Consider the following 25,825-nt stretch of genomic DNA (forward strand, 5'->3'; position numbering starts at 1 on the left):
ACAGCTTAAGTGGCGTTTAGAGTCAGCTAATGCTGGCTGAGTAGCGTTGGGGCTTTTCGACACTGTTATCAGAGCTATGGGGTCCTACGTCAATAAGCAGACACATTGCGAACATTTGGCTTTATCGCTGGCCAATGCATTCATTTCCTATATGTCTCAGTCTCACCCTTATCAGCCCCAAGTCGAAGGCACTTTAATTTATTTCCAACTGCTAATGCCAGAGAATATAGTATATATATACATAGTATATAGTCTCTGCTATAAGCTAAATATATTCTTTTTAACAGATAGCCAGGGTTCAAGTGCCAAAAATAGTTTCCAAACTTTATATCAAAAAATTCCGAAGATTTGTGGTTGTGTTTTGTTTGTATTTCGTTTTCCCATTCAATCAAATTGAAATTGAAATTCAAAATTCTGGTTACAGACATTGGTATGATTCATAATGCGATATTGCAACGTTTTGCTCCGTAAGTTGACAAATGTGACGCTAATTATATTCCAGAGGGTGAGCACGTGCGGGGCCTTACGTAGGCCCAATTGATAGCACGCAAGTCCATCTAATTACATCTACAATTGCTAATCAGGCATACAAACTGTTCTCAGCAAATGTGAACCTGACTGCGATCTAGTCGAAATTTATCGTAATGCCTATATCTATTTATCTCTATTTATTCAGTATTATATATTTCCTCTAGCTGTTAGTATATTGAGCCATTTATCGTATTAGCTTAAGTTCATTATATTCACTTATTGAATAGCTCATAAGATAAGATAGGGTGTCTCTACCTGACTTTATCTATCTCAATTTCTATCTCTTTCCTTTCTTCCTTTCTGTGTTCCCCTATATTTGTCTATATTATATAAATCTCTTTATCTATCTCTATCTATCGCTCTCTCTATCTCTCCTCTTTCTATCTGTCTCTCTCTCTATCTGTCTCCCTCTATCTCTCCTCTCTATCTATCTCTCTTCCTGAGGGAGCAATGTTTCTCTCCCTCACTTTTATCCTTTCTCCCTCCCTCACTCTCAATTCTCACTGCCTATCTCAGTCTCTATTTCATGTTCCATTATAACCCCAGCAATTTTGCCAAGGTTTGGTGACTCTCTTAGCCAACAGCTTAAGTTTAACGTTCAGTTCATGTTATGAAATGTATAACATATGAATTCTTGCTTGAGTTTCTGACAGCCTCGTTATTTCAGGGTATTTAACGTTTGTCTATTCATGCCTAATGCTTCTTTTTGTGGCTTTAATATTTATGAGATCGTTAAAAAAAAAACAAACTATAAATGCGCCATTTTGTGTGTCATTTTACATAAACAGAAAGGTCGCATGCAACCCGGTTAGCCTTATTGGCATACGAAGTTGTAATACGGCTAGAGCTGTGGCTTGAATAGGCCTATTAACTGCAACTGCTCATGTGTGTGTGCGTGTGTGTGTGCGGGGTGTCATCGATGTAGTTCAAGGTCAGCCAAATTAACCTTGTCGGAACTGTAGCAAACTTTAGCTGACGTTTTCTCCTAAGTTTTCAACGAAGTTTCTGGGTAAACAATTGTTGTATTGGAAAAACACTTTCAGCGCTGATTCTGGCTAAGCACATGAGTTAGGCCGAATATTTCCCACTTCGGCCGGTTGGGCAAACACTTCAGTCATAAGTGCAGTCTAAAAGTTAACTATTTCCTATTCAATATACATTTCCAGTCCAACTGCAATGCAAATGCGACGAGTTTTCGCTTCTTTCTGTTGCTTTTCCAGCTGACGCGGCGTGTGTTATGCCCACAGCAAATTTGCATTTGGATTTTTTCTCATATTTTTCTATGTTAAGTAAATGCGAAGATAAACAATTCTAGCGTCAATATACGTGTTGCAAGAGTAACAAGAATTGCGGCAACAACCTTGCGCAATGGCGAGGGTTGTGTCAAGTTGGACACTAGACAACACAACGTCAACGCCAACAGCAACAACATTTTTGTTGTTATACATTCTTAAAATTGTTGTTATGTTTCGCAAAGCGAAACGATAAATTGTTAGTCATTTACTCGTTTTTTGGGCATATAATGATTTGCGTGTATGTGGAAATCAAAGATATGTTTGTTGTCGTTGCACGTTTTGGCAGCGACAGCATAAAATGAAACGATACGAAACGAAAGACTTCAATGCAAGCAACAAACTTGTTTTTATCAGCGCACACATAACACAAATAGCAAAAGCAGCGCGCCAGCTGCGCAGCAGCCGCGACGCAGCGGCAACAATCATGCATGACAACGTCATTCAATAGAGCTTTTTATCAATTGCATTTGCAATGCGGTGCTGGCGCTAAAAGCTTTCACGCTGCACTCCACGCTCTGAGCACTCAGTACTGAGCGCAAAGCTGAGTGAGCAGCGCAGCAGCGACTGAGCTGAGTGAGCAGTGAGCAGTGAGTACTGAAGCTTACTCTCGCTTTTGACGCCGACGACTTAGCGGCGTTGCGACGTCGCTGACCGTTTGTTACCTGTTTATCTGGTTTTTTGTCGCAATTCAAGCTAAGCTTGAGCTTTTGCGACTTTACGGCCGCTGTCTAAACATCTTTCGTTGTGCGCGCATTTCAAGCCTTCAGTTATTCAGCGGCTTTGCTAGCGTTCAAGTCGTTTGCCTTTCGACGTTGCCGGGTGCGTTAAACAAAAAATACTTTTTAAAGCCAAGAATCTTGACTGCATATAAAATACACTGTTAAAGCCGACTCGTGCACGCTTTTTGATTGTGTGCATTAGTGTGTGTGTATGTGTGTGCGTACGTGTGTTTGTCTTTGTGTTAATTTTACTATTTTGAAATGCCTGCGGTTGCCTGGCAAGCCAATATTGCTGCTGTTGCCTTTATTTTTGTTGTTATAGCTGTGGTTGTGGCAGTTGTTGCTGTTGTTTTGCCCGTGTGTCTTTCACAAAATCGAAACAGGCAACAAGTGTACTTACACTTGCCCACTGTGCACAGTAGACGCATTCCAAAGAGCTGCCGCAGTAAAAGTTGCACCCAGGCCAAGATAATATGCCACATCGATACATATTTAATACAAATACGAATACATAAGTGTATATAAATAAATATAAATATATATTCATATATTTATAAAGCTTGAGTTATCATGGCGCAAGACCTTGCCAGTAGGCCCAGTCAAATGAAACCAAATGAACATGCTTATTGGCTTTAAGAGCGGCGCAGGCAAAGCGGAAAATCATTAAGATACATGTGTAGCTATGTAACACACACACACACACAGAGGCAAATACACTCTTGCACTTTGTGTGTGTTTGAGTGTGTGTGTGTACGTGCATAGTTTTTATGATTACTTATGTGGAAAAAGTGAAATTTCGCTGTTGACGCCACGAAGAAGCAGCCACTCAAAACGAAATAAAAGCTAAACATCAAAATCAAAGTGAAGCGCGCACAAATAAATAAATAAATAAATGCAAGACGCTGACCACATAGCCCACCACCATTTATCCAAATATCCGTTTTATCAAAAAGAGAGCGCGAGAGAAAAAGGGGACAGAGTGGAGAGTGTGTGCTTCTTGCGTTTTTATCCGGCTAAGTAAAAGCCCTTTGGCATACGCAGCTTTATATCTTCGCTAAAATGATTCATTTTATAAATATTGCGTGCGCAGCGGCAAGCGACAAGTGCCACTAAGCTATTTATACATATGTATGTATATCCGTTGTATCCGACAGAGAGCGAATGGGAGATAGGGAGTGTGTACTACTTCAGCTTATCCGGCTACGGCTAAGTAAACGCCCTTTGCCTTAATTTGCGGACACCGTTAAAATGATTCATTTTATAAAAATTGCGTGCTCTGCGACAATTGTCGCGCTTTGTCTGTAACAAACAGCTATCTCGCTCGCTCTTTCTTGAATAACATGTTGCGGCAATAACAGAAAACTGACCTACTGCCAAGATGGAACTGGAGTTGTCACTGAGACACGCCATTGTCTAGCTAAGCAACAACAGCAAAAGTAACAATTTTAAATCACTTTATTGTACACATATTATCAAATGCAACAAAAACAATAGTCGAGAGCCAAAAATAAACTTTAAATATAACAAAAATTGTCAACAGCTACGTCGCTTACTTTTTGGCCCGGCCAAAGTCACCGACAACAACATCATCAACAGCAAAAGCAACTACTTAAAATTGGGTCAGGGTAATTGTTTACACTAAGTAGCTACTGCTACGGCTACTGCCACAGTTGCTGTTGCTGTTGCTGTTTCTGTGTTTGTGCAACATTTTAAACGCAGTGAAATGCGGCATCTCGCAGCGGCTTTGGCCTGCAACTTGCTGTTGGCATTGAAAGCGCTCTCCGCGATTCTCAGCTCCCAGCACACAGCACTCTCAGTTGCCCACTCAGCATTTAGTTTAGAAAGTAAGTTTCTATTGAAGTGGAGTGGAGTTCTGCTAAACAGCAAAAAAAAAAACGATTTCACGTTAAACGCCCAACAGTTGTTAATTATAAAAAAGCAACAAGCAAAACACTAACAATTACACCTGAAACCAAAAAAAAACCAGCAATAAATATGCTTTACTGCTAAGCCTTATTCCATCTGTTACCGATAATTCAGCTATAGCTATAGCCGATTAAAGAAAGTCCGATCTGAGCACAAATATGTTGCTTCATTTAACATTGCCTAGCTTAGGGCGCAGCGCTAAAAGCAAACATAAAACGGATAATCGCATTAAATAAATATTCTAATTAACAGTGACGAAAGTTTCTCATTTATTTTGCTTTGATAATTGCAGTTAATGCAAAGCTTTCTTCTCTTTGTTAAAGGAGTGAAGCCTGTTCATTGCGTAGGCAGACAAAAGTTGACTGCTATATATATGCTGTCTCAATTTGCTTGATTTCCACTTCATTTAATTCAGCATGTCACTTTCTTTTATTAATTAAAAGAGTTAAGAATGTGTGTTTATTGACTAGGCAGTTGTAAGTTAGCTACACTCAATTCTTTATTACTTATTTCTTATTAATAATAGCTTTCTCTAACTAAATTCTGTTCATTGAATGTGTAAAGGCAAGTTTGATAGCCGGACAAAAGCTCACTGCTAGCAGCCCTTCACTCATTCACCTATTTCTCATATATTCATATAACAATATGAAATATTACTAGTTAGACAGATAAAAACTAATATTCCGTTGCACTGATTTGTTATTTACTCCATTTCTCATTTGTGATAATGTAACAGCTGTTATAGCCGCGCGTCAGCACACGTCACTTTCAACTGAAAGGTATTTCTAAATATTCATTTACTAATATTCAGTAATATCAAGCTGAGCTCTAAACTGTCAGCTGTTTATGGCTGTTTAAACATCATTATTTCGCTTGCAATTTCTAATCAAAACAGCTAAAACAACACAAATCATATTGATATACGATCGTTTCTCTCACTGTAATTGGCATTCAATGAACTCGTCAGAGTAAAAAAAAACAAATCAACGAAAAAAAAGCAAATTGTGGGTAGAGCCATTTTGGCATTCAGTGGCCAAAACAATTTGTTACCTGATTTATGGCTCAATGGTCAATTGTTCATCGGCTGAATGTCGCCCGAAAAGCGCACAAAATAATAATAATTATATTAGTTAATTACTATTCAATACGCATGCATGGCAAAGCACATCTGAACGTGGTCCAAGTATTTGGCTTTCTGGCGTCAATAACTGTTTGGCGCGAGTCGATCAATTTCGATTGTTGCCGTTGTTGTTGTTGTTAAGGTTGTTGTTCTTGTTGTTGTGTCTAACAACGGGACGACCTTCAGAGCACACCAAACGCTGTGAAATAGACAAGCCAAAATCATCTAAGTATGTGTACGCGTGTGTATGTGTGTGTGCTTCGGGGCAAAGTACAAGCTGTGGACTCTCTTTGCAAGCAGGCTCAGAGATTGGACAGATACCCTGTAGTAAATATAGTTCTTAATTGCTGCAAATATTGTGACTTTTGCTCATAAATTGACTAAATTTGAGTCTAGGACATACTCTGTAATAGACCGTTAGAATACCCTGTACTAAACTTAAGTTCATAGCTTCTAGTTTCACTTTGTTGAAGCTCGCTAAGGAGTATTAAAGAACTCAGTTCTCATACTTACCCTAAAATATACCCTGTATTACAAGTCTCTAAAAATACTCTATATTACACTAATTTGCACAGTTTTTGGTTTTTCCTTAGATTTAACCGTTAAGAACTATTCAAGAACTAATCTATCCCAAGCAGCATTACGCATTCATCTTTGCATACTCAATAGTAAGGCAATCTATAAAAAACTTTAGTCTAATCTTAGCTCTAATTTATATATAAATATCTAAAGTTAGCCATTTGCTAGTATACCTGCTGCATGATTCATTATTAGTTTGCCTGTTTTTGACTTGAGATATACCCTGTAACAAAGTGTCTTGATTACAACTTTTTACATTTCTGAGTATTCCCACTGTCAGCTGTTATAATAAATATAACGTATAAACGTTTTAAATTTAAAATTAAACTGACTAATCACAGTTCTATAAGAAATCTAACTTATCTACTGCATAACAGACCCAGTAAACTCTTGAAGCAATTACTCCACATTTCCATAGAATTCTAAAGCAGCTTTCGATGATAAATTCTTGCTAAATACTTGATCAGAGTTTTCCCAGCCATTATAAACTAGGCCCTGTAACCATAGCTCTGGCCGATTGGCTGTAGCTAAGAGATGTCTGTGGCAGCTAGTAATCAAAAGACAGTTGCAAATATTGTAATCTGCAAGACTTTAAGATGGTCAGTACTAAGTAATACACAAAGTTAAGATGCCTTAGCCAAGCAGCTCTCGAGTAGAGGGTATACTAAGCCAAAATAAAAAGAGCAAAGATAAAGCAAAAACAGTATTTAGTTGTGGCTTAGTTGGTCGAGCATTTCCGTGACATGGCCAAGCGCTGTTTAACTGCAAATAAACACAAACACAATTTGGCCGTAACGCAGATATGCGTTTTTTCTCAGCTTCTTCTTCTTGCTTCAAAGCGTCACTGAAACGTGCCCATAAGCCAAATGCCAATTGGCCATAGATGCAGATACAGAAACAGATACAGAAGCAAAAAAATACAGATATAGTCAGGTATCTGAGATGCGTTGCCAGCCAGGCCTATATAGACGCCACCTTGACGCTGGCTTATAAGAGCGTCTACTGCATTCCGCTCAGTGAAAAGATCTGTATTGTTAGCAGCTAGATAAGCTGACAAATTGACGCACTGGCAATTAAAAAAGTTTTCGTCGCTGCTTGGATTTTCTATTGTTTCGTGCGGCGCTTGCAAATGGCTTGGTTAACAAATATATTCATCAAAGTCAGATTTGTTTTTAATATTTTATGATGCCTGCCTCAGGCCTGTGCCTGCAATTGTCAATAATCAAGCATTTTGAAAGCCAACAGGCAATGCTTTATAGAAATTATGGCCCAACAGCAGCAGCAGCAGCAACAACAACAGCAGCAGCAGCAGCAGCAATAATAATAATGAGGCCCTGGCCTCGGTCAAGGTGTTTGCCAAAATTAAAATTAAAACTTTTATATGCACACTCTTTTAATACATGCGTGTATGCCAAGCCGAACCTGGCTATTAAGATGCTCAACGTATTGGCAACAGCATTTTAATACCCTGCACTCGACATGCATAAAGAGGGTATATTCTTTCTGTTTACAACAGCAGACAGCAGCTAGCAGAAGGCAAGCGTAAGACTCTAATGAGCCTTGCTCTACTCTTTGACCTGCTGAATCTTCTTCCCACTCAATCACTTCTTAAGTGAGCTCAAAAGCTTCACTTGTTCTGAGCTATAAAAGGCGCGTCTGAGCGAGCGCCTGCTCAGTCTCATCCCTGACCTGGTGCAAGTCGGACGCAGTGTAATGTAGCGCTTAGCTGTGTTTTCTTTTAATATTTAAATGAAATGTATTTTTGGTTTATTTTTGCAATATACAAATAATCAAATTTTGCATATTTAATTTTAAACTAAATACAGTTTAGTATTTTTTTAAATATTTATTTACTTATTTAAATATATATTACATATAAAAATATATATTTTTTATTTGTTTAAATGTTAAAAAAAATGTTTATTTATTTAAACATTTTAAGAAAATATTTTTTTAAATTTAAAAAAAATTGTATAATATTTATAATGTTTATAATTTTATTTTATTACTTAGTAATGGTTATATTGATCATGATGATAATAATGTCAACGATAGTGATAGTTATTGTACTAATGAAGATAATAATGACCATGAGAATGCGTTTTGATAATGATGATTATTATGTTAAAATACTAATGCGAATAACTACATTAATAATGATGGAGTATTAACTTAATAATGATCATAATTATGCTGCACAAATATTTCTATATAGTAGAATCTAATTATATTTTATAGCTAGCAAAAAGCCTTTAAGACAAGTCATTTAATTGAAATGCTTTAACTAGTATTATTTGCCATAAAAACTAAAGAATATAGACATACTAAAATGAATTCCCTAATATTGCTAAATGTTAAAACGTCTGTTTAACTTGAAGAAAAGCTAAGCATACCAGACTTGGCTAGGTATTATCTAGTCGAGCATTTTCGACTATAGCTTCTTTTGGTAAGCATGCGTCTGTACGCATGGCTATTAAGAGGTTCAGCGTTTTGGCAAAGACGTTTTCTGTCTGTTTAATTGCCTGACTGATTCAGTTGGGGTTTACTTGGGGGCTCTATTCATGTACCCAATCATGTCGATGCCTATTGTCAACCGCAAAAGCGTTTAAGTCGAACAACTCATTAAAAAAGATTTACGAAATAGCTAAAATAGTTTCAGAAGACTTAGGAAACAATTGCTGACTTGGCAAGGTTCTTAAAACCAAAACTAAGAAGCAGCATAACAAAAGATTATATAACACACAAAATGCTAAAGAGAGTATTCAAAACTGTTGTCTGATAAATTAGCCAATGGAAAAAAATAAATAAATTAAAACAGAAAACAAAATACAAAAAACAAAAAACCAAAAAACATAAACAATACAACACAGCGGACAAGGCCAGTTTGCCCTGAAACGTGTCTGAGTTTGAGGTTCGGAGCGCGGCCCTCTCCGAACAAGTTAAACTTGACTGCTACACTTTAGACTTGAGCGTGGCTACATATACACATATCGTATATAGAGAACCCAAGACATCTAAACAGTAATAATAATAATTATCATCAGCGTCATCATGATCAGGTTATTTTTTTATTATCAGCCTCGTTCTGAAACTTTGCCCGGCAGTCAACTTATGCATTCCTAGCTTGACTTTCATTAACTAGCCAAGTTAACGATTCTCGGCTTTAATTTAAAACAAGATTTTCATCTTTATCTTTGTTTATTATTATTATTTTTCGCTATTTATAGTTCTGCACCAGAAGGCGTTTCACACTTTGACATCCGCACTACGATCACAACATGAACGGACCCAAACACAAACTTTGTACCAAGCTCTCCAGCACATATCTGCGCAAATGGTGTAAGTAGAGCATTAAAACGTCGGCTATGCATATAAGTATAAGAGTGAACAGCGTTCTATATGCAAATTGCAAGGTTTTGTTGCATGGAAAACGAAAATCAATGAAGCGCAGCTAACTTAATAAGGCCAATGTTGCCAGACTGTTGCTCACTTGTTAAGCTCAGGATAATTGAGGTGTAGACGAACTCTTGGTTACTCAAATCTGCAGGAGTTGGAGTTATTTATGTGCTGAATCTGTTCTCTAATCAGTCAGATTTCTCGCCCAACAAATTTCCTCAAATTGAATTAGAAAGTTTCTACCTAAATGTTTTTTTTTTCTCTAAACTTAATTAGTGCTAACCCAATATTGCTAATTGCTTCCAACTTTAGAACAGTTTATAGAACCCCTTTGAATAGTCTCAAAGTCTAGGTGTTTTACCTGAATGACCGCGTATTGCTCAATCGAGTTATAATTTAAATAAAAGCTTCGACTATTTCCGTATTTCATTAAGCAGTCAGAGCAGCTCGTCACAGTTTTCTAAAAATCTGGCAGGGCAAATGAATTAGACGCAGCTAATTAAGAAAGAAACGATTAAAAGATTTGTAGCAGTTGAATAATCTCTCGATTGAAGTCAATTGAATTGCGAATTAGATTCGTAAGCAGTCAAGCAGCCAATAAGCAGCTAATTATAGATATAAAATGGTTGCCAGATAGTTGCAAAGTGCACTTTAGAGTCGGACTGATAAAGCTGCTTAGCTTATATACAAATATACTAGATTGTGTTAACTTAGGAAAGAAAGTACAGTAATTATAATGTTAAGAGAGTTGCCAGATAGTCAGAAAAGGCAGTTTATAGTCTGAATGATAGAGCTCCTTGCGATACATAAGAATAACTTAGATTGTATTAAATTCGGAAAGAAAGTACAGGAAATAAGTTAATAAAGGAGTTGCCAGATAGTTGAAAATTGCACTTTAGAGTCGGACTGATAGAGCTGCTTAGCTTATATACAAATATACTAGATTGTGTTAACTTAGGAAAGAAAGTACAGTAATTAAAATGTTAAGAGAGTTGCCAGATAGTTTAAAAATGGCAGATAGTTAAAAATTGCACTTTAGACTAAGAATGATAGAGCTCCTTAGCTTATATGCATGTATAAAACAATGTATTAGGCTGTGTTAACTTGGGAAAGAAAGTGCAGTAGTTAAAATGTTAAGAGAGTTGCCAGATAGTTGAAAAGTGAGTTTTAAATATTTTAAAGCTGCTCAGAAACTGAAAGTTAGCTAACTTAGGAACCAAGCAGATAAAGTACGAGGAAAGAAAGAAATAGAAGAGTTGCCAGATAATTAAAAGTTGCTAAAAATGTAGTAAATTGCATTAACTTAAACCTAATGTAATCTTAACAGAGTTGCCAGATAAAATTGAACGAAAAGGCGCTTTAGCTTAAATGCAAATAAGAATAGATAAGATTCCAGTACATTAGCAATTACAAAAGATAGTTACAGCCTATAGAGAGTTGCCGAATAGCTTGAATATTTTCAAGCCACGCCAGCCTCAATAAATTGTATAACCCATTGGTGTATAGAGGTCTTCAATTACATTCCAGCAAAAGACGGTATTGTATTGCTGAATAGGTATATTATTTCCGTATTGCATTGAAATCGAACACAATTATTGCCAACTGAGTAGCTTGTTGTGCGACAGACACTTGGCTGCGATGTTTTGTTATTTTGCTATGACTGGTTATACAGGTATTTCAATTTTGAATTCTAATTGATGGCAGATTCTATCTAGTATATACATATATATACCTGTATATATGCATATAAATTTGGGTATACTTTAAAGATGGTTATGCGGCGCTTTTTGACATTGTCAAGGTCTTTTACACAGTTATTCAGTCAGTCAGTCAGACAATCAGTCAGGTATGCCAATGTTTACCTGACATCAACATTTCACACATTCTTGATGAATCAGCCAAAAAATTGATTATTGCGTTCTGAAGCTTTGTAAATATATATATGCATAAATAATTCGATTTGTTTACACACAATAAGCCTCAAGTAGAGTTTCAATGGCGAGGATAATAAACAAGTGCGCTGACGTGAGGGCTAACAAGTGGGGCTTACGCCTCAGTAGCTGGCTATCATAACTGGTATAATGCTTAGTTAGTTAGTTAGTTGGACTATAATACATGCATTGATAAGTCGACTTTCTGGAAAAACTAGCCAACGTTCATAGAAGTCTCTAATTTATGTAATTATTCAATCAAATGATTAATAGCTAATTGCAGCTTCGATTCGATTGTATAACTTGCATTAATTAACTGAACAACGAACAACACTAAAAGGTCGCAAGATCAACCAGCTAACACGGAACTAGTGAATCTTCGAATCGGAGATGAGTTGAAGTCAACCAAATGAGCCTAGGCTAGACTTAAATCCATCGATTATTGGCTCAGCATAGCGTAAACTATTTAGCTAATAAATATCAATTAGCACTAGACTCGGATATTGATTATCAGCTGCAGACTAATGAAATTGATTAGTTATTAGAGCAATCCATTGATGAGCGACGACAAAATATGGAAACTCAGGTAAAGATCGAGACCTTTCTGAGAAGGGCTAGGCATAGAGCTTATGGGCCCTTCTGGAAAACAGCTCAACACTGAGTCACCTTGGTCATCCTAGCTCTGCTTTGCGTGCGCATGTATAATTTCAGTTCAATCGAAAGGGAAGGTCAGCGGCTATGCCTCAGCCACGTTTTAGCATTCCCCAGCTGAACAATTATGAAACTGTCTTTAAAACGGAATGGAATAAGCAACTAGAAATGTTAGCCAAGGCTGCAATGCAACAAAATATTAATAATTTCAGCTCCGATTTAAACTAAATGCGATTTATATGTAAGCTAGGCAAAGGTACGAGGGCAGTTGGAGAAGTGGCTAGAGGCTGAAATAAATTCATTTTAATTTAAAATTTATTTCGAAATATTTGAAATAAAAATTATTGTATTTTACTGAATTTAAAAATTGTAATTTTACCAAAGAATGTTTAACAAAGAAATGTTGAAAAGCAAAAATTATGTTTTAAGAGTAGTAAAAGTTGAAGATTCTCAGATCTTTCAGCTAAATTAGAACTATAAAATGCGTCATATTAGTTGAAAGTTACTATGATAATTAAGAAAAAAATGCCTTGGCTCTCGTCAAGCTAAACATTACTGGCACTAGCAAATGAGACGTCAGCTTCATAATCTGTGATCTATTTACATTATGACTAGAATATTTATATATGTTGCACATATATAACTATGATGATTCATCTTGTGTAGAACGCATCTGTAAGATTTGAACTCACATCATTTAACACCAATCAGACGACGTCGCGACGCCTTTATTTGCTCGGGGGTTCAGCCTGAAAGGTGAAGAATTAAGTACGTGCATTGAGTGCATAAAGCGGGCTGAGATTTCCCCTAGATGAATCAGCTCAGTGCCTACGGCATAGAGGACCACTCGATCGAATCGTTATTAAATTGAATTTGTTTTCTTTCTCTCTCGATCTGTATCTCCCTTGGTTTGCAGGGATTACAATTGTAATTGCAGTCATTTTACTAATTGCTGGCGTTTTGGTTGCCTGCGAATTTTCGGTGCTAATCAATGCGATCGTTGATCGCATGATTGTGTTGCGACCCGGCACAAAGACCTTTGGCTGGTGGGCCAAGCCTCCCGTTGAGCCGCGCATCAGTTTGTATGTGTACAATGTGACAAACGCAGACGATTTCCTAAGCAACGGCTCCAAGGCCATTGTCGATGAGGTGGGACCCTATGTTTACAGGTAAGTGAAAGATCCCTCCCTCGCCTCCCTCTCTCCCTCCCCCACTCACTCACTTGAAATTTTACAGCGAGACGTGGGAAAAGGTGAACATTGTAGAGAATGACAATGGCACGCTGAGCTATAATCTGCGCAAGATCTACAAGTTCCGCGAAGATCTGTCTGCCGGTCCAGAAGACGATGTGGTCATTGTGCCCAATATACCCATGTTGAGCGCCACCTCACAGAGTAAACATGCAGCCAGGTGGGAGAATTACTCGAGTTACATAATTGGGAGTCGTATCTAAAGGGAATATTGCACGCTTTCAGATTTCTGCGCTTGGCCATGGCCAGCATTATGGACATATTGAAGATCAAGCCATTTGTGCAAGTCTCTGTGGGTCAGCTGCTCTGGGGCTACGAGGATCCCTTGCTCAAGCTGGCCAAGGATGTCGTGCCCAAGGAACAAAAGTTGCCATACGAGGAGTTCGGCTTGCTCTATGGCAAAAACGGCACCTCATCGGATCGTGTGACTGTGTACACAGGCTCCGATGATATCAAGCACTATGGCGTCATCGACAAGTTCAACGGACGTACGCACTTGCCGCACTGGACAACGAATGACTGCAATCGTCTGGATGGCACCGATGGCTCCATCTTTCCGCCACATATTACCAAGGAACGCATGCTCGAGGTATACGACAAGGATCTATGCCGTCTGCTGCCATTGGTCTACGAGCGGGAGGTGGACACACCTAACGATGTACCCGCCTATCGGTTCACACCACCCGAATGGGTATTCGCTGATGTGGACAGCCATCCGGATAATATGTGCTATTGTCCAGCGGGCAAGCCCTCCTGCTCACCCAATGGTCTCTTCAATGTGTCGCTCTGTCAATACGGTCGGTAGCCAGCTAAGAGCTCCACTAGATCAACGCTTCTACAGCTCCTCTTCTCTTTTGCAGACTCGCCCATTATGTTGAGCTTCCCGCACTTCTACTTGGCCGATGACAGTCTGCGCACTCAGGTCGAGGGCATTTCGCCGCCCACGAAGGAGAAGCATCAGTTCTACTTCGATGTGCAGCCCGTAAGCATCTGATCTACCTCATCCGGCATCCGATCCGAGCAGCTGAGCTAACTAACCATCTTTCTTCTGCAGAAAACGGGCACCACTCTGCGTGTGAGCGCCCGCATCCAGATCAACTTGGCCGTCAGCCAGGTGTTCGACATTAAGCAGGTGGCCAATTTTCCGGACATTATTTTCCCCATTTTGTGGTTTGAAGAGGGCATCGACGCGCTGCCCAACGAAGTCACGGACATGATGCGTTTCGCCGAGCACATTCCGCCCAAGATTCGCATCGTTCTCATTGTGGCGCTGTGCACATTGGGCCTGGTGCTGCTGCTGCTCGCCACCTTCTGCTTGATACGCAACTCGCACAGGCAGAGCACGCTGCACCTGGAGGGTTCCAACTACCTGGCCACCGCCCAAGTGGACATGAACAAGAAGCAGAACAAGGACAATGCGCCCACAACACGATACTGAAGAGCGCGCATAACTTCTATATTTTCTTTAAGGGGCCTTAGTCGGCGCATTAGTCTTTAAATGGAATTTCTTTAGCTAGGGAACACGCACAGCCCAATTCGCTGCGCCAGCAGACAATTTCTGTGTGTGCGTGTGTTTAGTCTAGAACAAATGGAGCTGGGAAGACTTATGTGTATGTACTTATGCTGTGTATTGTATGTATGATAGGTCCTCGTTGTAAGTACTTATGTAATCGTTATTAAAAAATTTCAAGTGTATTAGCTATATACGTATATACATATGTGCATATACATGTGTATATATGTATATAGTCTGTCAAGCAACAGTCGTGATCGTTTTAAGTCTCAAAAACAAACCCGAATTCTATGTCACTAAAAAACAAAATTGTGCATGACCAAATGAAAGTCACAAAGAAACCAGATTCCCAAAATCTATGTTAATATATATATATATATATATATATATATACATATATACATATATATATATTTATATATTTATACATGTTCTCTCGAGTTTCGTCTCTCATATAAATGTGCTTGATTAGATCAAAAAATTGAATGGACTGGCAAAAATTCCGATGCGTTACAAACGAACTACAACAAAAATATAATATAATATATCTAAAAATAATATAATATATATATGTATATGTATATGTGTGTATCGTATCTATATCTGTATAATGTATATGACTTTAATGTGTACAATAAATTACGCTATTATTTTAATTAGGCACTTAAAAAAACAAAACCAAACTCAACAAAAATTTATATTTCTTATGGCGTTACCTTTTAAGGGACGTTTCTAAATGTTGTGGCTGGGATTGAATTGGCTTAGGCTTTGCCCAAATTCCAGACCGAAAATTATATATGGCTACTTTATAATAGCTATTCTGTTTTGATGTTCAGTCAGCCATCAAGTGCTTATTAATGTCTCTTCAATTAGGTTTTATAATGGTTGCTATTAGGGTTAAGAAACTTTGTCAAGGTGTAGTAGCAGTATCAGTTAACGTGTAGCATATACGACTAGATTTCTGTATGCTGAGTTAAGAAGTCCTTGTATGGATAGGGCAAGTATGTTTACTAACAGGAATTGAGCCTTGAAAGTAATTTATAGGAGGTTGACTATCAGTAGCCTCGGGAAGTTTTTCTATAAAGAGGTTTTTCCTCAGACAAAGTTGAGTAAGCCAGCCAGCGGCTCAATAGGCAGTAGTTAAGTAGTTAAGTGGCACTGGCCTAATAGACTTAAGTAGACTTTTTGCAGTCATTCGAGCCCATTTTCTATTCTGTTTTCTAGCTCATGCTCAGCTCAATTTGAGCTTGCTTTTAGAATTGATTTCAGCTATGTATATATAATCACATATATCTGGCATACATGTAAATCATAAGCATATATATAACACATATATATATATATGCCGTCTTGGGTCAAGCAATCAGTTCCTTCCTCAAGACCATTTTGAAAATTTCATTATTCAATTTAATTTGGCAATTTAGTACAGATTATTCCACATTTCCATATTTACTGCTTTTGTAGCTTGACTAAAAAATAGATTTTGATTAGGTTCAGCTGCACCCAATCCCACGCTTACTTATCAAGGCACCAAGTAAATTCTATTAATTTGAAACTCATGCTGAGCAAACGCTTAAAAGCAAAGCAAACTGAACTTGTTTGTGGAATTAAATCGAAAGTAAATATATAAAAACAAAGATAAAGTGTACAGGTTGTAAATTAAAACTAAAACAAAGCTTAGCTGTTTAAAAGCTTGCTTGATTTCACTCAAATTATATATAAAACTTTTGGCCTCTAGAAAAATGCGAAAGACTAGTTAATTGAGTCTAGAAATGTCTTAAGGAACTTTTCTCTTCAAGAAATAAGATTTAAAAATATATAGGAAATTTAGAAAATATTTAAAATTGTATTCAAACTATTTACAAAATATAGCTTTAATCAAATTTGGAACAACGTCAAAATTGAAGTCTTTAAATGAGCTGAAAAACTGAAGTTGCAGAAGATTTTTAACCAAAATTAAATTGAGCTCAAATGAAATTTTGTTTAATTGTATTACATATTCTTTTGACTTGCTTTATTTAAAAACTTATTAAATAAAAATTCAAATTTGTATCACAATTTTGATTTAAATATGAAGAAACTTGAATAGCTTCTTTATATATTTCTTGATAGGTATTAGCTTAAGAGAATTTGAAAAGAAGGTGAAACTTTTATCCCAGACTTATGCAGCTCAAATATCGAACGTCTTCACTGAACATCCATTTACAGGGTATATGCTAATTGTTAGCTTCACTTGATTTTCCATAGCCCCAATTTAATTAGTTATAAATTTGCCGATTAATGCCAGGTTAATATTTTTTGTCACTTTGAGGTGCAAGGCTCTAGCTGAAGTGTCTGTGCGCTCATTAATAGAAATGTATTTCACACGGCAGACCGGATCTCAATTTGCGAATCAGAATCAGAATCAAAATCAGAATCAGACGAAACAGCTAAAATGAATGCGAATGCGAAATGTCACCGCAATTAGAGTTCACTGCGATAGGCCAGACATGATGCCTGAGGGCAAGTGCAATCCACTAGTCGCGAGGGCTGATAAAAAGCCACTCGTCTGTCTGTCGCTGATAACACAGCATCCCAGCTCCACTCGCTCATTCACATGTGCTCAGAATGAGTCTGGCTGTGAGCATCTGCTGATCACATCAGCAGATCTCCTATCAGCAATTGGCAATTGACAATTGCCGAAACCAATCAAGCAAATGCTAAAAATATGCATTTTGGAACCCCTGGCCAGGTGCACTGACTGACTGACTGACCGGCCGATTGCAGATGCCAATTGGGAGCACATCCATAAAACATTAATCTCAGGAACATAAATTTAAATTACGATTTGCGTAAATTCTATGCTGCCCGGGTCACAAGTTGACGGCCTTATCTCATCCAATTGCGACAGCAGCCGCCAGCAGATCGTGTTTGGCCTCTGCCAACTGATAGCCTCTCTGCTATAATGATACCCTGTAGCAAGCTGGACTCTAATGGCTGGTTTAATGCCTCCAAATTAGAATAGTTCAATGTAAAAGTGACGAAAGTGGCATCAACTAGAAGCTGATGCAGCTCAGGCTAAGTGAAATAAAATTTGTTTGTGGTTCTATTGGAAGTTTATTGCAGTATTTATTAGAGCTTTGGCTTGGGTATACAAGCTCTTATATACCCTATGAATTCTTATATAATTCATACTTAAAGCAAAGCTTCAGTAATGCTAGATATATCAAGAGAAGATTGATTTCTTTTGATCATATTTAGGATGCAGTAGTAAACACAGCACTTAAGGCCTTCAGGTAAGACTGCACTTCAGGCTTAAACTAGTCTGAGACAAGTCAACTTGTATTCTATTTGCTCAATTGTTTTAATTACTAGATCATTTAGGCCACTCATCTTCACTCTCAGTCTCAATCTCCAATCCTCCCAATTTCTACACATCTTCAGCGCTTGACTACCATTTAAGCCAGGCTTAAAGCGTTAAGATTTGTCTAAAATTCGATGGCTGTATCCTAAAGTAACTAGTTGTACCTAAGCTGTTGCTAGCTCCCTAAGAACCTTTGTCTTGGGTTCCCCTACTAATTGCTCCTCCAGTTTAGCTAACTTTCCCGTTCCCTTAGCCCATGCAACTAAGTTAGGGTATCTGTCTCGTCCAGTTTATGGCTCACTTATTCACTTTTACTTGCCAGCTTTTATTTGTAATCATATTTTTAGTTTCGTTTCGTTTCGTTTTCTAACAGGCCTAAGATGAGGAAGGGACCTCGCGATAAGACGCGATTCTGTAAAGCAACAAAAATAAAAAAAAGAAAACAAATTTGTATTTAAAATTCATGGCAATTCGAAATAGCGTTTAGTTATTGAAATCAAACGGATCGCGTGATTTGAACAACGCAGACGCACAATAATCCTCCTGCTCCAGTCAATCTCTGTGGCGGCAGTGCATCCAGCAGCATCGTCATGGGCCACACTTGCTTCTGGCTTAAAATTGGGGCAATTGCTGTGTTCTGCTTGCTGAACATCTACTTGTTTGTGATCTCGTGCGGCATCAGCTATCAGTATGCCATGGCCCAGGAGCAGATTCGCTTCCGCGAGCAAATGCCCACCATGGACAGCTGGGTGAATTCGCCCTTTGGCAAGCTGAAGAGCTACCTGTTCAATGTGACCAATGGCGCGGAGTTTTTGAGTGGACGCGATTCCAAGATCAAGCTGCAGCAGATCGGGCCGATTGTCTATAAGATCACCGGCTACAACAACGTCCTCAATCGCACCGAGAGCAGCGTTACCTATCGCAAGCATCGCTATCGCCACATCGAGTTTGTGCCCGAGGAGAGCGTCTCCCCGGACATACTCAACAAGACGATTGTGCAGTTCAACAGCTTCCTCATGGGCGCCGCCGCCAAGTACAGTCAGATACCCTTCACCTCGATGGGCTTCAATGCATTGACCCTGGGCGAGCAGGTGTTTATGCCCGGCAGCGTTTACTATTTCCTGTGGGAGTTCACGCGGCCCGCGCTGGAGCTTTTCGGCAAAATGATGCCGCTGGCCACCAACTGTGGCACGCTCTACAATGTAAGTAGGCGACATAATCGTTATATGACGAGTTCAGCATTCCCAACTATCCCTTGCAGGCGCTCAAGGAAAAGAAGGAGGTATACACGGTCAACATTGGCAACGAGCCGGGCATGGACAACTTCTTTCGCATTCAGAATCTGAATGGCGAGCTGAAAATAGAGGAGCGCGTGAAGGACAATCCGAGAAACCTCGACGAGAGCTGCCCCATCTACGTGGCGAACACGCTGGACAACTCCCTCTATCCGCCCTTTCTGACACGGAATGCATCGCTGAACATCTTGGCGACTGAGTCGTGCCGTGTGCTACCTTTGCGCTATCAGCGAGATCAGGTGCACGATGGCATGAATGCGTATCGCTTTGCGCTGCTGCAGGCCAACGAGACGGCGCCCACGTGCATGGATACCACCTACGGCGTGAAGCTGCCACGCGGCATGTTCGACGTCTCCAAGTGTGTGATAAGTGAGTGCTGTCTGCCCAGCTAAGAGGCACTTAACTCATTGCTGTTTTGTCTCATTGACAGATGATGCACCTTCGGCTTTCTCCATGCCACATTTCTATGGCTCCAGCTACGATTGGCGCCAGCACTTCGAGGGCCTCGATCCGAATGCCGAGCAGCACGAGCCTTTTGTGCTGCTGGAGCCCACCATGGGCATACCCATCAATGAGAAATATCGCTTTCAGTCCAATACGCCGCTGCCGGACTTCAACAACTACAGCAACAAGTTGGCCAAGCTGAGCAACATGATTGTGCCCATCTTTTGGTATGAGTTCGTAAGTATTTCGCCATGCGTATGCCTTGGGCAGGTCTCTAACGTTTGTGCCCGTCTCTAGGACATGGACCATTTGCCGGGATATGTGCTCCACATGATGCGCTTCAATGTCAACTGGTTGCCACGCTTGCAGCCGTATCTGATGGCTTTGCAGCTGCTCTGCGCACTGTGGTGTCTGCTCAGCTTGGCCAGACGCTGCAGCCGCAGTCACAGCTATGGTCAGCTCTATCGCAAGCTGTGCGGCGCACCTGACGTGCAGCTGGAGACGATATTGAATCCGAAGCCGCAGCATGAACCCAAGCTAAACACTGAGCTGGCTCTCAAATAGACGCATTTCCATCAATCTGTATCTTATAGATACGTTTCCTTGCCTTAGCTTTAGTTGTATTTAGATTTAAGTTACGCGCATCACCTCATCACGGACTGCGCTTATCAGCAGCGCCAATTAACAATAATAATGATAATGATAATGTTCATATACGTAATTGCACACTATGAATTTGCCTCTCATTTCACCTTTTGTGTCAAATCGAGGCAGATTGACATGGCCAGGGGGAAGCTGTTCTCCCACTCAAGCTCAAGGCCCTTGGGATTGTCTTGACTTGGCTTGAGGTTGCGGCATTTCGTTTGATTCCTAGGCTCAGCCACAATTGCCGATAAGTCATAGACACATACACACACCTGCACACACCTGGCCAAGCTTGGCAATGAAAACCTGTGCACGTATACACTTAAGATCTGTCCCCAGATTTATTTGCCTTTATTGAAGCTCTGTTTGCAGCTGTTGCTGTTGTTGTTTTGCTGCGTCAGGTTTTTTGTTTATCTCTGTTTTGTGTCTCTTTTCTGTTTTCTGTTTTCTGGCTTTTGTTTATTTATCTGTTTCGGCTCACCTTCCTGAACCTGAACTTTTGCACATGCTGCCACTGGCTGGCTTTCAAGGCAAGCAGCCCTTGCCTGCCCTGCCACGCCTTTTCCGCTGGGACGTTGGCATCATTGCCATGAGCTCGTCTGTTTGCCTTTCCTCTGGCCTGGGTACTTTCCATTTGCATAAGCCAAAACCGATCATGACGGCTGTAACACCCAGGTGGCAATTGGTCAACGATTTACACATACAGCCGTATATATATATACATATATATCTATATATATATATGTGTGCGTTTACTTGAAATGCAACTGTTGAGCAACGTGATCAGAATATTCGCAAAACAATATTTCTTAATATGCATTAGGTTTTCTTACCAAAGCATGCGAAAGGCGTGAGATCGCTGCGATTTCAGATTAGAAAACTGCGTCCCATTGGAGAGACAACTATTTTGCCTTCATTTTTATGAATATTATTTGCCTTAAATTATAGAAGCTTAAAGATCTGGAAAGATCATTTATGGATATATTTGGAAAAGCTTAGAAATTATAAAAATATATTTTAAATATTAAATATAACTGAGAAAAATAGATCAACATTTTTATAAGAAAATTTCAAAAGATCAGGTAAGATCACGTGTTAATTTTGACAAAATTTGTCAGCCCAAAATAATTTTGACAATATCTTTTTCAGTTACCACTTTTTTGTATTTTGCCTACTTTAATTAAGGTCTATTTCTAAATAATTAAATTATGAAATTAATTTAAAGACGAACATTCTGACCAGTCATCTAAATATCGAAATAAAATAACGGTATATTTTATTTCAGAAATATAGTTAGAAAGCATATTTATCCATGCCTATAAACATTTATAGAAAAATATTTTATTGTGCAAGTTTTTTTATAGTTCGATATTTTTCTAGAAATATGTGATCTTCGTAAATAAATATATATGTATGTATGTATATGATATTCCAAAACAAGACCTGCGGGCACTTAGCTGCTGACAGCAAATGTGTCCCAAATTTTGTGGCCCGCTCAAGAGATGGTTTTGTAAGTCGCGTCGCATACAGACGACACACAAAATGAAATGAAATGAAAGATTGTTAAATTTAATGATAATGATAATGTGATAAATCAGCTGAACTTTGCATAATTGCACACTAATTAACATAAAAGTTATATCACAGTGATTTATTAGCTTTCATTAGAGACGGCGGGCTAAAAAGTTGCCGCGAGCCTTAAGTAGATAAGTAGAACTGACCCATTGAACTGCAGTTAAGTAGACAAGACAATTGCGATGCTCGTGCCAGTAGCTCGCGTCATTCCCATTAAAGACAAAAAAAAAAAAAAAAAAAAAAAAAACAAAAAAAATAAAGCACTAGAATTATAAAAAATAAATACATGATGAGTTTAATGGCTCATTACTGTGGACCCCAAGTTGACAGAAATTAAAAATAAAATTATTAAAAGAGCAACGACAACAATTATCAGCTCTGATTTGGCTATGGAAAAATCTACTATGCAACATATTGAATAAAACTGACCACAAGACGACGCGTAGTGGTTCCGTGGGGGTAAATCCCAGCTCGAATTGCCGCAAAAATAAAAACAAAGATACAAAATCGAGACCAGTTGAGCTTTCGAAATCTGGCTTGGTCCAGAGAGAGACAAACCCAAACGCGCACACACACACACCGATTAAACGCTGCAGATAATGTAAATAAAATGGGGAAAATGCATAAAACTGATTACAACATAATAAACATGATCGTAAAGAGCGACAACGACAACAACAACAACACCTTCGAATTTTTCACGTAAGTACTTTGCATGTTTTTCCTATGAATTTTGTCTCAACGCACGGGGCGAAACGTGCACAGCACTAACAAGCTAAACAAACAGCTGTGACAGCGGCAAAGTGCGGCTAGGTGGCGAAGAGAGACGGCGAAGATAGGCGACGAGGCCACATTTACATTTAAAACGTCAGAGTCAACTCCAGAAAACAAAACTAAAAACAATGTAAAGCTTGCGTACATCCCAGGTACGCGGCGAATTGCTTGGCTGAGTTAAAATTCGGGTGAAAACTAAAAATCCGGTTCAATTTGGCAGCTTTGACTGCACGAAAGACCTTTGACTGGGGAGCTGCCCAGGCCGACGCCGACGACATCGCCACCGTAAATCGAGTGGCCAAGCGAATGCGAAAGCTTTGGCCGCGTCGACCGAGCTCCTTAGTATAAAAGTCGGCTAAACAGGCTAACAGCTTGGCAATCAAAGCTGTGCTGTCGTACGCAACACACACAAGAGAAACCCCATCACCAAGTCGCAGTTCAGCAACAAAAACAACAAGCGGTAAGCAAAAACTAGTTGAGAAAGAGAGCGAGCGAACGAGAGAGTGACTGAAAGAGTGAACGAGCGATGCAGGCTACGCGTGCGCTGGGCTGCTCTGCTTTGTGCTTTGCAACTGTGAATTGCTATTGATTGGCAGCACTTGGGTGTACAACGGTACACAAGTAGCAGAAAGACAGAGAAGAAAAAACAAGACGAAAAGCGAATTTAATCCGTTTTGAATGGCAACTAAAATGGCGGAGACCGACGAAGGCAGTGCAGCTGTCCATTTGCTATCGATGCCTGGCCTATTGCGTAAACAGTTTTGCAACACTTGCGAACAACGGTACAAAAGTGGTTTAGTTAAAAAGAAAATGAAGGCGAAACACGAATTTAATCCACTTTGAATAAGAGCTTAAAGTGACGTGGTCCGAAAATTGTGAAATCTTTTGTTATTAAAACTAAATCATTAATTAGTATGCATGTGCCATATATATGCCAAGAGGCATTAATAATGCATGAAACGAACTTAGCCCAGAAATAAATCGAACGATTCATTCTCAAAGCTCTGGCGCGTTGCTAGCTCAATCGCAGACCAGGCGACGCCTCAGATTATTTATTTAAGCCAAATAATATTGCCATAAATCGTATTCGAATAAGAGATTTTGTATTTATTTTGCAATTACTCACGTTTGAACGGGGCCTTTTTTCTCACTCTTTATGTTCTATTTGTGTATACAGCTCTTGAGACAAGATGAAGGCATCGCTGGTCATACTACTGATAGGCGTGATCGTCGCCCTCGCCTCGGCTAAGCCCGATCAGAAATACACGAACAAGTTCGACAATGTCAACGTGGACGAAGTGCTAAACAACAATCGCATCTTGGATAACTACATCAGGTGCCTGCTGGAAAATGGACCCTGCACGCCCGAGGGACGCGAGCTGAAGAAACTGCTGCCCGATGCGCTCCAATCGGAGTGCTCCAAATGCACCGAGGTACAGCGTCGCAACTCCAACAAGGTGATCAATTACCTGCGTGCTAGAAGGCCCGGCGATTGGAAGCTGCTCCTGGACAAGTATGATTCAAAGGGCATCTACAGGTCCAAGTACGAGAAGAACGCCAAGCATTAAAAAAAAGAACATCAAATCAAATCAAATTGTATTGTCAGCTAAAAACATACTCGTTATTTAAACTACATAATAACAATAGAAACAAAATTAAGATAAAAAAAATTATAAAACTTTAAATTATCTGATCGGGGTTTTCTTTTATCTATTTTGCTCATACCTAAATACTTGCAATGCAAATTTTATTACAAGATTGATCCAAAATGAATAGGCAAACATCAGGGAACTATCGGATACAATGGGTTTATCTACGATTTCTAAGAGTTAGGAAACCAACTGCTATTTCGATTCATTTATAAGATCAATGGCCCTGAAGTGGTTGGCCACATTGATCGTCCAGTCTGATTGTTGTCCAGCTGTAAACTCCTTCTTGAAGCGATAATTACAAATGAACACGCGATCTTGATATTCCGGCATGGTGCTAGAATGATAAAGAAAATCGATTTTATGTTAGTCAAAAACATTTTTAGTTGATAGTCCATCGCTTACCCCATATTCCAGGGTATCTCCTCGCCGCGCTGACGCATTTCAGTCAATCCACGCATCACATGGAACACCATTGTAATCTCGACCCAACGCTTTTGCAGCTTATCATTCGCATCGTCGAACATTATGCCTATTTGGTAGGGAAATGACAAATAGATGTCGCTCTCATTAATCTCCAACTGTTTGCGCTGCGTCATGGACAGCTTCTGGACGACGGGCTTAAGTTCTGCTAAAGCATCGGGTGTGACTAGATCCTGTAATTGGTTCAGATCGCCACCCACCAGACGGCTGGACACGACCTGAAAACAGTTCACAATGGCAACAGTGAAATTTGCTTACTGCGTAATTGAAGCATCAATTTGCACTCACCTGCAGCGCCTGTTTTGCGCCGAATACAAAGTCCTTGATTTGAAATTCGCTGTCGAAGTATGGACGTATTATAAACTGTACTGTTATCCAATTTTTAATTGTATTTAGAGCCGATGGCCAAATTATCTCCGGAAAGTCCATCAAACGGGGCAATTGATTGCGACTTGTTTGATTTTTGTTCTGTTCGGGTGCATGCGGCAACGTTGCTAGGTGCCGCATGCTCGCTCTACCAGTATTCGCCATGGTTAGGCATCGCCTTAAAGTGTGTTGCATAGTTAACCAACTTTTTAAAACAACAATTATTTATTAATTGTGATTGTGATTGAATTTTTATTGCCGTATGATCAGCTGTTTGACCAGGGATGGTTAACATATATTTAATATAACATTCGTCTGTTACGCAACAGTACACTGTTAA

General features: G+C 39.3%; 4 protein-coding genes across 7 annotated transcripts; 3 read left to right on the plus strand and 1 right to left on the minus strand.

Moving 5' to 3' along the window:
* The first annotated feature begins 337 nt into the window (after nucleotides 1–337).
* On the plus strand, nucleotides 338–15,599 carry LOC111605387 (scavenger receptor class B member 1). 2 transcript variants are annotated; one of them, XM_023323879.2, is made up of 7 exons: nucleotides 2,560–2,645; nucleotides 9,398–9,509; nucleotides 13,065–13,317; nucleotides 13,385–13,558; nucleotides 13,624–14,195; nucleotides 14,259–14,380; nucleotides 14,453–15,599. In XM_023323879.2, exons 2-7 carry the CDS (start codon nucleotides 9,449–9,451, stop codon nucleotides 14,834–14,836), a joined length of 1,566 nt encoding a protein of 521 aa, XP_023179647.1. In that variant the 5' UTR covers nucleotides 2,560–2,645; nucleotides 9,398–9,448; the 3' UTR covers nucleotides 14,837–15,599. The 2 variants fall into 2 exon arrangements, with proteins under 2 accessions (XP_023179648.1, XP_023179647.1); XM_023323880.2 differs by lacking the exons at nucleotides 2,560–2,645; nucleotides 9,398–9,509 and adding an exon at nucleotides 338–467.
* Nucleotides 15,600–18,727: 3,128 nt separating this feature from the next.
* On the plus strand, nucleotides 18,728–20,742 carry LOC111605388 (scavenger receptor class B member 1). The gene is made up of 4 exons (XM_023323881.2): nucleotides 18,728–19,456; nucleotides 19,516–19,918; nucleotides 19,980–20,230; nucleotides 20,291–20,742. The coding sequence occupies exons 1-4, from the start codon at nucleotides 18,845–18,847 to the stop codon at nucleotides 20,555–20,557; spliced, it is 1,533 nt and encodes a 510-aa protein (XP_023179649.2). The 5' UTR covers nucleotides 18,728–18,844; the 3' UTR covers nucleotides 20,558–20,742.
* A 2,608-nt stretch (nucleotides 20,743–23,350) lies between these two features.
* LOC111605378 (ejaculatory bulb-specific protein 3) lies at nucleotides 23,351–24,757 on the plus strand. Of its 3 annotated transcripts, none has more exons than XM_023323862.2 (2): nucleotides 23,351–23,447; nucleotides 24,165–24,757. In XM_023323862.2, exon 2 carries the CDS (start codon nucleotides 24,178–24,180, stop codon nucleotides 24,553–24,555), a length of 378 nt encoding a protein of 125 aa, XP_023179630.1. In that variant the 5' UTR covers nucleotides 23,351–23,447; nucleotides 24,165–24,177; the 3' UTR covers nucleotides 24,556–24,757. The 3 variants fall into 3 exon arrangements, with proteins under 3 accessions (XP_023179630.1, XP_023179632.1, XP_023179633.1); XM_023323864.2 differs by lacking the exon at nucleotides 23,351–23,447 and adding an exon at nucleotides 23,686–23,769; XM_023323865.1 differs by lacking the exon at nucleotides 23,351–23,447 and adding an exon at nucleotides 23,791–23,851.
* A 54-nt stretch (nucleotides 24,758–24,811) lies between these two features.
* On the minus strand, nucleotides 24,812–25,770 carry LOC111605376 (m-AAA protease-interacting protein 1, mitochondrial). The gene is made up of 3 exons (XM_023323860.2): nucleotides 25,408–25,770; nucleotides 25,042–25,337; nucleotides 24,812–24,973 (listed from the first exon to the last, which is right to left on the minus strand). Exons 1-3 carry the CDS (start codon nucleotides 25,678–25,680, stop codon nucleotides 24,832–24,834), a joined length of 711 nt encoding a protein of 236 aa, XP_023179628.1. The 5' UTR covers nucleotides 25,681–25,770; the 3' UTR covers nucleotides 24,812–24,831.
* Nucleotides 25,771–25,825: the final 55 nt, after the last annotated feature.

The sequence above is a fragment of the Drosophila hydei genome, unplaced genomic scaffold, assembly GCF_003285905.1.
Source record: "Drosophila hydei strain 15085-1641.00,03,60 unplaced genomic scaffold, DhydRS2 tig00008134-arrow-pilon, whole genome shotgun sequence".
NCBI lineage: Eukaryota > Metazoa > Arthropoda > Insecta > Diptera > Drosophilidae > Drosophila > Drosophila hydei.

Bases quoted from the DNA above. Each gene is read 5' to 3' on its own strand.
- LOC111605378 (XM_023323862.2), top strand. From the start codon at position 24,178: ATGAAGGCATCGCTGGTCATACTACTGATAGGCGTGATCGTCGCCCTC.
- LOC111605387 (XM_023323879.2), top strand. From the start codon at position 9,449: ATGAACGGACCCAAACACAAACTTTGTACCAAGCTCTCCAGCACATAT. The intron at 13,318-13,384 runs GTAAGTGAAAGA...GAAATTTTACAG, and splicing joins GTGGGACCCTATGTTTACAG to CGAGACGTGGGAAAAGGTGA. The intron at 13,559-13,623 runs GTGGGAGAATTA...GCACGCTTTCAG, and splicing joins CAGAGTAAACATGCAGCCAG to ATTTCTGCGCTTGGCCATGG.
- LOC111605388 (XM_023323881.2), top strand. From the start codon at position 18,845: ATGGGCCACACTTGCTTCTGGCTTAAAATTGGGGCAATTGCTGTGTTC. The intron at 19,457-19,515 runs GTAAGTAGGCGA...TATCCCTTGCAG, and splicing joins ACTGTGGCACGCTCTACAAT to GCGCTCAAGGAAAAGAAGGA. The intron at 20,231-20,290 runs GTAAGTATTTCG...GCCCGTCTCTAG, and splicing joins CCATCTTTTGGTATGAGTTC to GACATGGACCATTTGCCGGG.
- LOC111605376 (XM_023323860.2), bottom strand. From the start codon at position 25,680: ATGCAACACACTTTAAGGCGATGCCTAACCATGGCGAATACTGGTAGA. The intron at 25,338-25,407 runs GTGAGTGCAAAT...AACTGTTTTCAG, and splicing joins GCGCAAAACAGGCGCTGCAG to GTCGTGTCCAGCCGTCTGGT. The intron at 24,974-25,041 runs GTAAGCGATGGA...TTATCATTCTAG, and splicing joins GAGATACCCTGGAATATGGG to CACCATGCCGGAATATCAAG.